Here is a 16650-nt window from a genome sequence, read left to right on the forward strand (position 1 = left end):
CTGCTGTTACTATAAATGTGGTATGTTAGTAAGGTTTTCCTACATTCCAGACTGATTTAACATTTTAAAATTTACCTTCAAGATTATTTATTTTACTATTTATTTGCTGTTTTTCACATTGCCTATTCCTTTAATTGTCTGTTCCTGATACTCATGCTACGGACATAGGAAGTCAAGGTCAGAAATGGTCAATCTTTGCCCTTCTGGTAAGGCTTACCAGCAAATACAAGAATCTTTAGCAAATTATTACCAACTAGAATTTTCCAGTAGATGATTTTATTCCCAATGAAAAAAGTAACAATGAATTTAAAGATGAGGGTTTTAATTCCATCTTGTCCATTAATTCATCATGTGACATCAGGCAAAGCATTTAATTTCTTTGCCCCCTGGAGTTGGGGAGCTTGAAGTTCAAGCCTGTCTTCCCTGTCTTACAAGCTCTGTGATCTTGGACAAATTTTTGCTTTTCTGAGCAGCCTCCACCCCAGTTTTCTCATCTATAAAATGAGTGTAATAACAATTACATCCAGAGCTGACATAAGGATTAATGAGTTAAGTACTGAAATACAAATGAACACAGATTGACTGTAATGCTGGGGTCTCTCTGGAAGAGGAGACAGCCTTCTCCCAAGAGGCCTCGCAAGACATTTTTGTTATCATAGGAGATGTGCCAAAATTGTTCTAGCCTCCAGCCTGACAGGTTCAGAACTGCATTTATCAGTACCTGCCTTTACATTAGACTCATATAAACCAGGTTCAGGAATGCCAGTTTATAGCTTTAAATTGTCTCCATTGCTGGATCTTCCTCAATCTTCCTGACCTCTATTTGTTAGTGTGTCCAGGACTCTCAATCAAGCTTTTCCCTTTTCTCTCTGGACATGTTCCCAGCTGCAAATACCATCTACAACTTAACTCTCAAATTTATATCTGTAGCCCTGTCTTCTCCCTTGATGTCAACTTTTATGTGTCTAGATTCCTACTTGGCATCTCCACTTAGAAATCTGATTGACATCTCGTCTCAAAAGTGGCGAACTTTGTCAGCATCTCCCACCTCAGCATGTACTCCTTGCTTCCATCTTGACTGTCTCAGTTAATGACAACTCCATTCTTCCAGGTACTCAGTCACAAACACTCTAGAATGTCCCTTGCAGCTTCTCTTTTTCTCACACCTCCTGTCCAGTCCGTGAGCACATCCTGCAGTTTCAACCTTTAAATATATCCAGACTCAAACCTCCTCTTACCACCTGACCTGCTGCTGTCATCTCCATCAGCACTACTTCTCCCCTGAAATTCCAGCAATGGCCTCTTCGTAACTCCATTTTGCCCCCCCAACTTCAATTCTTACGTAGCGATTGGAGTGATTCTGTTAAAATGTAAGTCAGATTATGTTACTTCACTACTCAAATCCTTCTGATCGTTTACTTGGAGGAAAATCCAGATTCCCTTGGCATGGGCCACATAGCTCTATGTGATCTGCTTCCCCTGCTGGGACCTCCTCCCCTATCCGCTCCCTCACCTCACCAGACTACTTGTTTACTCCACCCCAGCCTCACTGGCATCCTCGCTTTTTCTTCAGTGCACCAGGACTCTCAGTTTCCTCCCACTCAGTGTTGCCCCATATATTTGCATGCCTCACTCCCTGATCCATTGAAATCCCTTCCTCCTCCTCCTGTTCGGAGAGCATTTCTCCGGCGACAACCCCTATAAACGTCTGGTATGGTCACCTTCCCAACTCCAGTGGACCCTTTACCCAAAATCTGGTTCAAATGTTGAGACTGATGACGATGCGACACATGCAGTAAGAGAATATGAACAGGTTTATCACTCCTATAATGGGGCTTTCTGGGGAGAGTAGGGCAGGGGCCCAAGCAGGTCAAAAACTGGCTTGAGAAAGCAGGGGAAAGACAGGTTCAGCTTTTATTGTGATAAGAGGCTAGCACTAGGGTGAGGGGCCTTGCGCATGCAGGATTGCTCATGTGCTTTGAATTTCCTGTTGCTGCCAAAGGAAGGAACCCTGGGCTTTCTCAAGAGCTTGCCCAGATAATAGGGCAGAAGAGGAAAGGGGATTGGGGGTGCTTTGATTGAAAGCTTTCAGCAGTCAAACATCAAGAATGGAGTCAGGGGCTTCCCTGGTGGCGCAGTGGTTGGGAGTCCGCCTGCCGATGCGGGGGACCTGGGTTCGTGCCCCGGTCCGGGAAGATCCCACATGCCGCGGAGCGGCTGGGCCAGTGAGCCATGGCCGCTGAGCCTGCGCGTCCGGAGCCTGTGCTCCGCAACGGGAGAGGCCACAGCAGTGGGAGGCCCGCGTACCGCGGCTGGGCCCGTGAGCCATGGCCGCTGAGCCTGCGCGTCCGGAGCCTGTGCTCCGCAACGGGAGAGGCTACAGCAGTGGGAGGCCCGCGTACCGCACACACACACAAAAAAAAGAACGGAGTCAGCTCTTTATTACAGTGTCTCTGAGTCCTCTTTCCCCGCTCTATTTTCCTCATAGAACTTATTACCCCATTACATATTTTATAGATAATTTTTATTTGTTGTCAATTTCCCCACTCTATTATATAAGTTCCAGGAAAGCAGGGAGTTTATCATTTTTATCTCTAGTTATATCCTCAGTACTCAGAATGGGGCCTGTCATAGTAGTGCTCAATAAAAATTTGTTGAATCATTTAAAAAAATAAAGTAACAAATGTAATGAGACCAGTTGCTGGGACACCTATGTGTTCACAATCGGCGCAATCTTTGCCTAGTCCAGACCTGAAAGGAAAGCTCAATTGTAATGAGAGAATCAGAGTTCCTGGGGAGGACAGAGTCCAGTGAGAGACTTTGGAAAAATCAAAGTCAGCATCATTGTGTGAAGGGTGTCAGGCCATTGCTGCATCCAGCTCACAGCAGAAATTATCCTGCACTTTTAATGGGCCCCTGAACTTTTCAGAACATTCATTAGTGACTTGTGGTAGTTGTGGCTCAGGTGACCTCTTTCTGGGTTCCCAGGGAAGATCATCCTCCCTTTACATCTGCACAGCCTTTTTTTAGGTGAGTGAAAACAGTCATTTGGGTCAGAGGTGAGTCCTTCAGACTCCTGGAGCTGGTCTTTCTCTACAAGGCAACTGTGCAATGCCTCTGGTCTGAAGCATTGCTTTCCTCCCATTTTCAGTTCTCACCAGTGCTGCCAGGATAGAAAGTACCTGTGCAGAGTGAGTGGTCTGCAAATGGTAATCTCAATTACTTATTATTTCTAGAAAATGAATTGGAAATAAGCCCACTATGTGGTACATCTTTCTGCTATAACGTTTGCAATCACAGAGGTCTTTTCTAGCTGTTATTTGTGACTTAAAATGGTTTGTTGAACTGATAACTGTCATCTCTGAAACTGTGGCCTGCCCGTAACCAGACTGGAAAGGCAGCTACACCAAGACTCGGGCAGCTGAGCCCACGCTATCTTAGCCTTGGGGGCCTCTCCTTTTAAATCCTCTTATGTCCTTTCTCAAAAAGAGTCCCCTGCCCTCTCCCCTCCATCATGCCTTTCCTGCTTCAGTATAAGAAACTGCTGTTTTGTGCCTATTTTCTTGTTAACAGGATTCTCTCATATCCTGTTTGCATTTAAGGTTTCTTTGTCCCTGTTCTGTGATACCCACTGGGCTTGCCGCCTATATTTTTCCAGTGTGTAGTAGTAGAGTGTCCGTGAAAGAAGCAAACGGTTGGCATGTATAGTTATTCTTCTTATTACAGGGATATGTGGGTGTGATACATGTGCATATGTGATTATCAGTGGGTTTTAGGGAAAAGAGGTCTTCTGTTAAATAGAATCATGATGGAAGAATCATAATCCCTAACACATGTTGTTAATATGTTTTAGATGATCCTTTAGGAATTAGACCATACTTTTGTTTTGTGCATTAAGCCGCTAGTTATCCAGGGCTGAAGGCAGAAATGATTTGTCCCTTTGTTTCCACTTTGAGTTTATGTTTCTTTTCTATCTCTGCATCTATCAACCGTCTTGTTTCCTGAGAAACCAGGGCTGATAAACAAAATTACCTGTATTGAAACAGAGCCTCCAGAGTTTCACTTTTCACAGGCATACAAAGAGGCTCTTCAGCTTGGGTGTGTTATAGATTCACTGAGTAGGATTAAGCACATGGTCTGGAAGAAAGAGGTTTTGTTTCTAAGAGGTGTTGTTAGAGACCTGCGTATTTTGGCAAGTGAATAAATCTGTGACTGGGTAGGAGGTAACTGTAGTTCAACTACTGCCTCAAATGTAGCAGCTCAACAGACACTCCTGGAAAACAGTTCTCAAAGGATGTTTTGAAGAAACAAGAGCCTTGGTACAAATTAACGTGACTCCTTCACTGCTATCCGCACATCAGTGTGATGCGTGGTACTGAAAGCCAGAGGGACTGTCTACTGAAATCCATAACCCTGGGGTCTCTACATTAAAAGCTCTGACCCATTCAGCAAATTCTCTCTTAAATTTCAAATGGGATTTTAAAGGGCTGACAATAAAATGAGTCCTTTCTGTGTACTGTAAAATGGCTTACTCTGTGTGTGTGCCAGTGTATAAACATTTAAGCACTCACTGCTGAATTAGAAACCCAGGTTTCAATTGCTTCCTATTACTGAAATCATGGGGAAAGGCTTGGAAAAACAGAGCAGGGGCTGTTAGGGTTTTTGAGCTGGTTTTCTCCCTCCTCCCCTTTTTCCTTCTTTCCTCTCATCCCTCATTCCTTCCCTCCCTCTCTGCCCACAGAGCACTTACACTTTGATGAGTTCAAATTCTATCTCTGTTTATTTGGTGTATGACTTTGGACCTGAACTTCATTATCCCCATGTGCAAAATGGGGATAATGCTTCTTATTTCATGGGGTTGTCATGGTGATTAAAATGAGATGATATAATAACCTGGTCATGGAGGCACAGACATATTTCACTCCCTTGTTTCTTCTGATACGGCTGCAGACGTGTCTTTTGTTCCCGTCCCACTCTCTCTGGATTTCTGCTTTTCCCCCTTTCTTGGACTCTGTTTGCCTTGATTTCTGTTTGTAAGTGTCTTTATTTGCGTGTATCTCTTTCCATGTGTCTCGATACTGATGTCTCTGTGAGCAGCTTTGTGTCTCTATGTGTGTGCCTCTCTGTCTTCCAGTATATGTGTCTAGTTTATATCATTTTTTTTCTCTGTGTGTGTGCATGTGTGTGTGTGTGTGTGTGTGTGAGAGAGAGAGAGTGACAGAGAATATCCCTCTGTGTGCATGCTTCTTTGTCACTGTCTTTCACTCTGTGTGTGTTGTGGATCTCTGTGCTGTGTGAATGTGTCTCACTTTGCATCTCTCTGTGTGTGTCCAGCTCTCTGAGTGTCTGTGTTTCTCTCACATGCGGTGGGTCTCTCTCTGCCTCTGCATGTGTCACTCTGTTTCTATGTTTCTGTGTATCTCTGTTTCACTCTGTCCCTTTCTCTGTTTTGTTCATTTTCTCTCACTCTCTCTCTTTCACTTTCACTCTTTGCCTTTCCTGCTTTCTGTCTTTTTGTCTCTCATGCACTCTCTCAGACTCTCCATCTCTGTCTCTTAGTCTCTGCCACTCTGTGTCTTTCTCTTGTGTATGTACATATGAAGGTGCTATGTGTTCATTAGTTCATTTAGTTGTACTTGTATTTATGTATGCTCTTCTCGTTCTGTCCCCAACACAGCTTAGATATCCAGTGACAGTTAGGTAGTAACTTCATAACTCAGGAAGAAGTAAAAGGAATAGGAATTTGTTCTAAAGAAGCCTTCAGGGACTTTCCTGGTGGCGCAGTGGTTAAGAATCCGCCTGCCAATGCAGGGGGCATGGGTTCGAGCCCTGGTCCGGGAAGATCCCACATGCCGCGGAGCAACTAAGCCCATACGCCACAACTACTGAGCCCACGCACCACAACTACTGAAGCCTGTATGCCTAGAGCCCGTGCTCCGCAACAAGAGGAGACACCGCAGTGAGAAACCCACACACTGCAACAAAGGATGGCCCCTGGTCGCCGCAGCTAGAGAAAGCCCGCATGCAGTAACGAAGACCCAACACAGCCAAAAATAAATAAATAAATAAATTTATTTAAAAATAAAAAATAAAAATAAAAAAGCCTTCAGGAGACTTATGGATAGAGAGGAGATTTTTTAAATTATAGATGGGTATTAGGAAGATTTGGTTGTATTTTAGATGATTTACCACTAATTTCACAAATCACCTTCAAAATGGACGCATATAAGACCAAATATAATTAGCAACCTCAGACCCTCCTCTCAATTTCCATATACTCCAGGGCGACATTTGAAGGCTCCCTTTGACAATCTTGATTTTTTCTTCCATACAGTTGTCTTTTTGCTGACCCTTCTTTTCCATTTCCCTGACCATAATCTGGGTTCCTCCTCTTTTATCTGGACCACTTTAGCTGCTATCTCTGACTCCTACCAACCTCCCAATCCATCATGCCAGTTGATGCTGGGTTAATGTTGCTATTACTTCAGGCTCTGCTTGATCCCTTCCCTTGGCTTCCAGTCATCTTCCAGGGTTACTAAGAGAGCTTCACAATATCACTACCTGGGTAGGATTTTTTAAAAGACTCATCTGAACAATATTTTGCCCTCCTACCAATATGCTCAATGTGTATAAGAAACTCTATACCTGCTTTACAAATAAAACCAACTCCCAGTTATTTCCAATGAGATAAAGCATTTCTTAAGAAGAAGACACAGAATGAACTTAAATGGGAATCTGGATGAGGAAGCTTCACCAATTTGTAGCACCAGTGTGTTGTCCAGTTTACCTGGTGGTGCTTAACATGTGTAAATATTAAGTTGATTTACTTTTTTTTTTAATAATTTAGGGCAGAGGTCAGCAAGCTTTTTCTGTAAAGCACCAGATTAGTAAATATTTTAGGCTTTGTGGATCATGCTGTCTCTGTCACAACTACTTAATTCTACCTCTGTATTGCAAAAGCAGGGTAGACAATCCATATAAATGGGTGTGACTGTGTCCTAATAAAACTTTATTTACAAAAACAGGAAGTAGGCTGGATTTAGCCCCTGCTAACCCTTGATAACATCTTGATAACATTTATGATAACACCTTATTGTGTATTATATATCTTTTAGGTAAAGTTTCCATTCCTGGGCAACTAGTTTTTTTAAAACTTCTGTTTATCTCTCTCTCTCTCTCCATTATGTATATACATGTGATTGTGTGTATGCCAAAAATAACTATATATCTATATATTTTGATCTTGCTACAGAGCTTCATATAATATTTATATCATTATTATCGATAAAGGAATCATATTATTTTCATATATATATGTATATATTTCCATGCTCATGATTTTAATCAGGTAAACAAAAATCTGAATAATGTCACTGAAACTAGATTTTATCTCAATAAACTGAAAATAACTAATTTATATCCCTTATATCAATTGTCATTTGTATTTTACTGTTTTAGGAGTGCATGCATATCAACAACAGAAGAAATATGCATTCTCTTTTTTCCCACAACACTAAATAATGAATCTGTTGATCTTTCTTCATACTCCTCAAAGCATGATCTTCTGGGCTTTCTTTTAAATGAAAGGAAAATAGAATAAATATTTAAATACTTTAAATAAATACATATCTTGAGAGTTAAATACATGACTTTGATATTTCTAGACAAAAGCCTTATCCTAGTTTTGATGATTTTATTTTCTATATCAGTTGAATGACTTTGGTTGAATATTATTATTTAGTAAGCTTGTATAGCTATATAGCCCACACAGGTTAAAGTCTATGGAATTTGGTTTGTAAACCACCTTCTTACTGGTTTTCAAGAGTGTGCCAATTCATTTGATAAATAATACTGGCTAAAACTCATCTCTAACCTGAAAAACATCCAAGAATCATGCCATATAAAAGATTGTTCTCTGGACTTCCCTGGTGGTGCAGTGGTTAAGAATCTGCCTGCCAATGCAGGGGACACGGGTTTGATCCCTGGTCCGGGAAGGTCTCACACGCTGCCGAGCAACTAAGCCCGTGCACCACAACTACTGAGCCTGTGCTCTAGAGCCCGCGAGCCACAACTACTGAGCCCATGTGCCGCAACTACTGAAGCCCATGCACCTAGAGCCCGTGCTCAGCAACAAGAGAAGCCACCACAATGAGAAATGAGAAGGCACAACAAAGAGTAGCCCCCGCTTGCCACAACTAGAGAAAGCCCGCGCGCAGCATTGAAGACCCAACGCAGCCCCCCAAAATTAATTAATTAATTAAAATAATAATAAATAAATAAAAATAAAAGATTGTTCTCTGTTAAAGCAGAATAAATCCTAAGATTTGCAACACTACTGTTTTATATATGAAAATGGCAGTGAAAAATCCAAGAGCTAATTCCATGCCAGGTGGGCAATACTGGACATGCCCATGGGAGGTGGAACCAGGACAGAATTGCTCCTGGTAGTATATAGTGGTAGAAAAGAATCCTCTGTGTTGGAAGTAGCTACTTTGAGTGAGGTTTTTTGTTTGTTTGTTTGTTTTTATGTTTTTTTCTATCAGTGGAATATTTACCTTAAACCCTTAAGGGTTTAAGGGGCCTAAGGAAATCAGCAAGTCAGACTCTGATGTATCCACAATCTCGGCTCTTATTTTATTTTTTAAATTTAATTTTTATTTTATTAAATTAGTACTTTTACAATTCTGAAAAATCAAATAGTGCTCTCAAGAAAACAGTACCCCCTCCTATCAATACTTGACCTCTAGAGGTAAACATATTTAATTATTTTAAGATATTTTGGTTTTTATTTACTTCCATATTTCTTAATAAAACATGTATGTTACTATTTCTTTTTTTTTCAGTCTTATCTATCATCTATCTGGCTTCCTACTCACATTCACACATATATGTTTCTTCTCCCTCTATGGCACCAATCTAATTAAGATCATTTTTAAATACTTTGATAATAAGTTTTTTCATTATAAAAATTATATATATTTTATTCATAGCTGACACATAATGTATTTAAAATATAATAACAATTTTTAACTTTTTATTACTGAAAATAATTGACTTTTTAAATTTTGCTTTCTAAATGCCTGTTACTAATTCATCTCTCCATCATAGCACAAATTTCTGAATATGATTTAACAACACTTCAAGTATTTTTAATCAATTTTATTTATTTTCTTGAAGATATTCCCCCTGGTTGTCATCAAAAAATCGGTCATTGTCCTACCAAATGTGAACAATATTCTGATTTCTACCTCTGTAGATTAGTTTGGCTCTGAGATCTCACCATTTAGTATTCAGGCTTGCATTGAACTTACTGTTTTCAGTAGATTCCTGCACCTGAAATGGTATCTGAGAGTGTCTCCAGTGTTTGACCAGTGTGCAGAGGTCAGACTCCCAGATGTATTATCTGAATCAGGGTGTCTAGGGGTGCAGATGCTTCTTAAACAAATTTCCAACCAAGTCTTCTGCCTTCCTCATTTTTTTGTTGTTTCCTTGACACTCTTAGGAGCATGTGTTGCGTTCCCAACTGTGGGCTTAGATTTCAGAATTAACTACTCTGCTTAGTCACGTGCCTTTTATCTGTTCACCTTTCAGTTTGTGAAATTACCTTTCTTTCACATTCTCTTTATTCTTGAGAGTTAATAGATTAAAATCTCCTTTAAGATGGAGCAGGAACTAAGGTAAAGAATGTGTTCATTGGATCATTTAAAATTGTGTCAGGGACATTGATTTCTCTATTATTGTTGTCTATTTATTGTTATTTCTTGTTATTTTGTATTACTTTTGTAAGGTTGGAGGTACTTCAGAAGGAATCATGGTTTTACCATGACTAAGCTGATATTATATTCTTACTCTAATTTTTTAATTGAGGTATAACTGACATAAAACATATAGTTTCAGGTGTACAATGTAATGATTCAATATATTGTATATATTGTAAATTGATCACCAATATAAGTCTAATTAACATTCAACACCATACATAGTTGCAAATTTTCATTTTCTTGTGATGAGAACTTTAAGATTTACAGTTGACCCTTGAATAGCATGGGTTTGAGCTGTGCACGTCCACTTATATGCAGATTTTTTTCAGTAGTAAATATCACAGTACTACATGATCTGCAGTTGGTTGAATCTGTGGATGTGGAACCGGTGATACTGAGAACCGACTAGAAATTACATTTGGATTTTCTACTGCATGGAGGGTCCTTGTCCCTAATCCCTGGTTGTTCAAGGGTCAACTCTACTCTCTTAGCAACTTTCAGATATGCAATTCAGTATTGTTAATTATAGTCACCACGCTGTACAGTACATCCCCAGGACTTATTTATTTATAACTAGAAATTTGTACCTTTTGACCCCCTTTACCCATTTTTGCCTGCTCCTCACCCTGCCCCTGGCAACCACCAATCTGTTCTCTGCTCAGGGTTTTGGGTTTTTGTTTTTGCTGTTGTTTTTTTTAGATGCCATATATTTGTGAGATCATACAGAATTTGTCTTTCTTTGTCTGACTTATTTCACTTAGCATAATGCCCTCAAGGTCCATCCATGTTGTCACAAATGGTAAGATTTCATTCTTCTTTATGACTGAATAATATTCCATTGTGTATATATACCACATTTTCTTCATTCATCTATTGATGGGCATTTAGATTGCTTCCATGTCTTGGCTATTGTAAATAATGCTGCAATGAACATGGGGTGCAGTATCTTTTTGAATTAGAGTTTTTATTTTCTTCAGATAAATACCCAGGAGTGGGATTGTTGGATTATATGGTAGTTCTACTTTTAATTTTTTGAGGAACCTCCATTCTGGTAAGGAAGAAAGCATACTTCAGGAAAAATAAGACTTCAACATCTCAAATTTAGGAAGCGATTTTGCCAGATATAGGGAAATAAATCTGTATTACTCTGGGCCAGTGTTAGTTTCATTAGCTATTGGACTTAGTTCTGCCATGGACTTACATGATATTTTTTTTACTCCTTTGCATTATTGCATACATGCAACATACTTCTGGATGGTTGCTATTTAAGTAATAGCAACGAAAGAAAAATTGGGAACTGGAAATAATAAATTACTAGTAAAATCTTTTCTTCTAACAGAGAGAAGGAGAAAAGGATCATCGGGTACGTTTGGCAGTTGGAAATGGCATACGGAGTGACGTATGGAGAGAATTTTTACACAGATTTGGAAATATTAAGATGTGTGAGCTTTATGGAGCTACTGAAGGAAACATTTGTTTCATGAATCACACTGGGAAAATTGGATCAGTTGGGAGAGCGAATTTCCTTCACAAAGTAAGTACAATATTTTCTTTACAAAAGAAATATATTGAGATCTGCTAACCTCTCCACTAGAATTTGTGCTTGTAAATTATGCTAAATATTATCACCTTTTTTTTAAATTTGAGAACTTCTATAAATAACATAGTGGCCTCTAGATGAACTGTGGTGCCATAGATTGTGAAAACCTCAATTATCTCCCATCTTTTCCCCCTGTAATATGGGGATAATGATAGTTCTTTTGTTCAGTTTTCAAATTTAATGATATAATGTATAAACAAGCATAGGTCCCGATATATATTAATTTGACTCCATTTTCTATGTTTTCAATCCACTATTTCTACTTTCCATTCATTTTTATATCACTCAAAAGTTATATGTAGGCTTCTAATATATGGTTTCCTTAAAAACTATGTCAACATATCACTAAAATTTTTAAAGTAGCCAAAAAATTACCTTCTTAGGAGTAAAAGACAGCTAATTTCTCAATAGCAACCATGGAAGACAAAATATAGTGGACAGATATCTTCAACTTGTTTGGAGGAAATAATTATCAAAATAGAATTTTTATTCAACAATAATATTTTTAAATAATAAAAATGAAAATTTTAAAAAAGTATCAAAATTTATATAAGCTCAAGGGGAAATAAACAAATCCAGAATCATAGTAGAATATTTTATTTTAGCTCTTTACTATTTGATAGAACATGCAAAAAGTTTTTTCAATGACATAGTGTATTAGAATAATACAATAACTAAACTGTTTGAACTAATGAACATATATAGGACACTGCATTTAAAAACTGCAGAATATCCATTATTTTTAAGCGTTTATCACACATTCACAAAGATTACAGGACCACATAGGGAATTCCAGCAAATTTCATAGGCTTGAGTATATATGGATTATGTTCTCTGACCACAGTTTAATTAAGATAGAAATGTTTAAAATAACAGCTAGATCATCTCCTATATATTTGGAAATGAAACATCTCTAAATTTCTGTGAGTAAAAGAAAAAAATCATAATAGAAAAATAGAAATAGAAATAGAAAATAATTTAAGCTGAATCATAATGAAAATGTTACATTTCAAAACTCACATAAGAATAGCTGAAAATTAGTGAGCTAAATATCCATTTCTGTAAGTTAATTTTAAAAAACAACTAAAATAAACGCAAAGAGTATAAAAGGAAGGAAGTAATAAAATGCATAATTTTAAAAAGTAAAAAGAAACATTTAGTGAGGATTATCAAAAGAGATAAAAGTATAATTTTTAAGGAGTAAAGAAATAGATTCAAAGCTGATAAAAACTGCCCTAATGTTTGAAACTTAAGGAAGGTACAAACTATTTTTATAATGCGTTTTATGGGACTGTGAGGGTCTTGTTGACATTTCAGAAATACATGTGTGTTGCAAACAAAAATAATTGGGGGAAAGTAAGTGCTGAGTATTATTACATTCTTTACAAACATGAAATCCATAGAGGAAATAAAACTTGAAAGAAAGGGAGAAAATGAATCTCAGTAAAAAACAGCTAAAAATATATGGATGACTCTCAAAATAATAAGTCCCCCCAAATGGCCAGAAAATGTTTAGAAAAACAATTTCCCATAGGTTCAAAAAATTGTAATAATATTCTCTTTAGACATAAGAGCTCAAAGGAAAATGCAAGGAAATCATAGATCAACAAATGGAGTTGGAAAGTAGGCATGCTCAACCCAAAGGAAAAAGAATAAAAGGGAAAAATGAAAATATTACAGAGCTGAACACCACACTGTAGGACTTAAAAATAAACAAGACTGAAAACATTGTTAGCAAGATGGATGGGATTAAGGAGTCACACAGAAGTAAAGAATAAGCAAATAATAATATAAAATAAATTAAAAGGTAAATTTTGAAAGTATAGACAGTGATCTGACATGTGCTTCATTCATGTTCTGGCAGAAGAAAACAAATCAAAATGAAAAAAACTATTTGAAAGCTAATAGAAGAAAACTTCCTGAAAATAAAGATTTGAACCTTTAGCAAAAGAGCACATTATGTTCAGGGGGAAAAAATATGGTACAGAATGATCATCAGAAAATATATATATTCTGGTGAAATTACTGAACATAAATTGAAGAACCATAAGAAGATGCTAAGGCAGAAAAAGCAAAAGATGTACAAAGTATACGGTGAAGATGGGAAATGTCTCAGGCATCTTTCAAAACAAAAACATTACACTCAGTGCCCCCCAAAAAAGAAAGTAATGTTTTCACCTAAGAATTTTAGTTCTAACAAACTTGTCCTACAAGTCCAAAGGCAACAAAGTAGCATTCTCAAACTTTTAAGAAATCAGAGAATATAATTCCCATGTACTTACAGGAATATGCTACTTCTTTATATTCACTGAATGAAAAATTCTAGTGAACCTGAAGATAAAGCGGTTTAGAAATTGAAGGAACCACCTTCGTTTGAAAGGTTTGATTGAATCCACTTAAATATAGAGCATTGAAAAGCTCTGAATTACGTTTATAGATTGAATGGAAGTATAAATCCTGACAATATAAAAATACATATAACTAACAAAAATGGGAATTGTGTGGGAGGAGAGAAGAAGGTATAAGTATTGATTATCTCATCTTTTATGGTGGTAAATCCATAGATACAAAGTAAAGATAAAGTACGAGACTTAATAAAAAGGCTCCTTTTGTTCACATTTGTATAAACTTTTTTTATTGTCTTAAAGTAGGCATCTTTTAGAGACTAAGAAATTTAGCCAACTGTGAAGTTAGAAACCAGTTCATGTGGGACCACCTTCACATCTAACATCAGTTGCAGTTTGGGAGTCCCTAAGACCCTTTAATTTTGATAATTCACTGGAAGGAACACAAAACTCACCAAAAGCCGTATAATAGTTACAGTTTATTACACCTAAAGGATATAGATTAACATCAGTCAAGGGAAGGAACAGTAGGGTAGAATCCAGGAGGGTACCAAATGCAAGACTTCCAGTTGTCCTCTCCTGTGAAGTCAGGAGGGTATTACTCTCCTGGAATTGATGTGTGACAATGCATGGAGTATTACCAACTCAGGAAGCTCACCCAGCGTTGATGTCCAGAGTCTTTTGCGGGGGCTCAATCTTTTAAATCTAGTTGGCTGCCTCTGTGGTCAACCTCCACCTCTAGTCCCTCAGGAGGTCAAGCTGGGTGACCCAAAGCCCCAACCCTACATAACATTATTGGCATGGCTCAGAGACCCACTCTCAATCATAGAGTTACTATCTGGTTGCCCAAGATCCTTAGGCAAATAAAAAGTCCTGTCCCTCATGACATTGTGAGGTCTTTGAGATTATCTCCCAGAAACTGAGAGCAAAGGCCAGGCCTCTAATTAAATTGGCGGTTAAAGTTAAATTCTTTGACCCCATAGGAACTGGTATCTCTTATGCTAAAGACACCTTTTAGTTTAACTTTGGTTCCATTTTCTTTTGTTAAATTCAAGAAAATTTAAATTGATTGCATTTACTAGAATGGTGTGGTTTCATTTTTCATAAATTATTTTACTAATCAGTTTCATACCTTTCCCTCTATTGATTTAAATGCATTTGTAATGAAGTTCATCAAATGCCTTTCTTTATATATATTTATAATAAGTTTCCAGTACGCCTGACACAAGTGAGCACAGTGAACAAAACGCACATAAATTCCTGCCCATGTGCAGGTCATGTTCTATTGAGGAAGACAGAAAACAGACAAGATCAATAAATAAAATACAGTCTATAGCACATACTCATAAGTGCAAAAGAGGAATATTAAACAGGGAAAGGAGATTGTGTGTGTGTGCATGTGTATTGGGAGGTGTTTTTGAAATTTTAGGTAGAATGGCCAGGGATGACTTTGTATTGAGAATATATTACACCATGTTAAGAATGGTTTACTTTTGGTTAAAATTTGGGGAAATTTAACTTTTAATTCTTATTTTTCTGTTTTACTTGATTTTTAAAAAATGATTATTTTTTAAATACAAGTCTGCAAACCATTCAGAAAACTATGCTGTTGCATAACAGTGCATCCTAGAAATGAGTATTCATAATGTCCCAACTCTATATAATATTACATGTTACTATAGGTATATAAATGTATATTTATGATAGAGAGATAGATGATAAGTTTATGAGTGTGTGTGTGTGTGTGTGTGTGTGTGTGTGTGTGTGTTTGTATCTTTTAAGGGTCTTCTGTTTAAGGAAACAGAGAAACCACCCTTTACCCATGGTGTGGGATAAATGAGCCTGTACTGTATAGGTCAAAGCAACGTAGTATAATGCTGAGGCAAAAAATCCTGAATTAGAATCACTGTACCTAGGCCTCTAGTTCCAGCTGTGTCACTGCTTGACTTTTTGACTTTGACAAGTCACTTTCTTCTGGATTCAAAGTCTACTCATTCATTTATAGAGGAAATAATTTTTGTGTTCCCTTTCTAACTTCTAAATTTACAAATCTGAATATGCAAAAGCATACAGGTATGTGGGGGAACTCCAAGGGCCAGTGTGCACAGTCACATAGATGTATGCTGTACAGTTCTGGGGACCCATTTGTCTAGACTGTTACAAGTGAGACCCCCTGCAGCTGTGTTCTGGCCATGTATACCTCTGCCTATACCTATACCTGTACGTGTATGTATACTATACATTTAGGAGATACTGAAGTGTGGTATCTATTTCTTTATTTGTGTTATTATAACATAACCATTTTTGTAACCTCATGGGTCCTCTTGAAGGCAGGAAAAAAAATAGAAATCCTTCTAGCTGAGACTTAATGCTCTGATCCAGGCTACTTCTAGAAGGTGCTGTGATATATTTAAATTTCATTTGTATTATAAAATTACTCAATTTCTGACCATCAAGTCCCCTGTATCTGATAACAGGCACACTGAACAGTGATTTGAATGTGTAATGAATCTTACCCATGCGTGTGGTTGCCAAATTAATCTAAAAGAAATAACGTTGAAGATGATATTACCAGTTGCTGAGCAAATTTTTCAAAATATAAAGCATGTTAAAACAGGAGAGAGTAATAAATAGGACTCTGTTCTAGTTTGGCCAAAATGATAAATGCAGTTCTGGAACCTCTGGAATCTTTCTTTTGACTGGACATTAGGCAAGTAGCCAATATCCTATTAGCCCAATTACAGACAAAGACCAACAAGGTGCAAGCTTGCATTTTAATAAGAATCTTTATGTCAAGAGTAACAATTTTTTTGCTTTGCTGTCTCTTTCATTGGCCCTCATCTTAAAATAGAATAATATTAATTTCTACCTTATAAAGTTTTTGGTGATTAAATTAAAAGCTCTTAGCACAGTGACTGAGACACAGTAAGTACTCAATAAATAT

At 37.5% G+C, this 16650-nt stretch overlaps 1 protein-coding gene across 3 annotated transcripts in view; it reads left to right on the forward strand.

Annotated features, from left to right (window-relative positions):
• SLC27A6 (solute carrier family 27 member 6) overlaps positions 1 to 16650 on the forward strand; it is a 64462-nt gene that overhangs the window by 36137 nt on the left and 11675 nt on the right. For all 3 annotated transcript variants that reach the window (XM_007122669.4, XM_055086736.1, XM_055086737.1), the window contains exon 5: positions 11101 to 11295. In XM_007122669.4, coding sequence (XP_007122731.2) covers positions 11101 to 11295 — 195 coding nt within the window. The remainder of the gene's footprint in view (positions 1 to 11100; positions 11296 to 16650) is intronic.

The sequence above is a fragment of the Physeter macrocephalus genome, chromosome 8 (genome assembly GCF_002837175.3).
Source record: "Physeter macrocephalus isolate SW-GA chromosome 8, ASM283717v5, whole genome shotgun sequence".
Taxonomy (NCBI): domain Eukaryota; kingdom Metazoa; phylum Chordata; class Mammalia; order Artiodactyla; family Physeteridae; genus Physeter; species Physeter macrocephalus.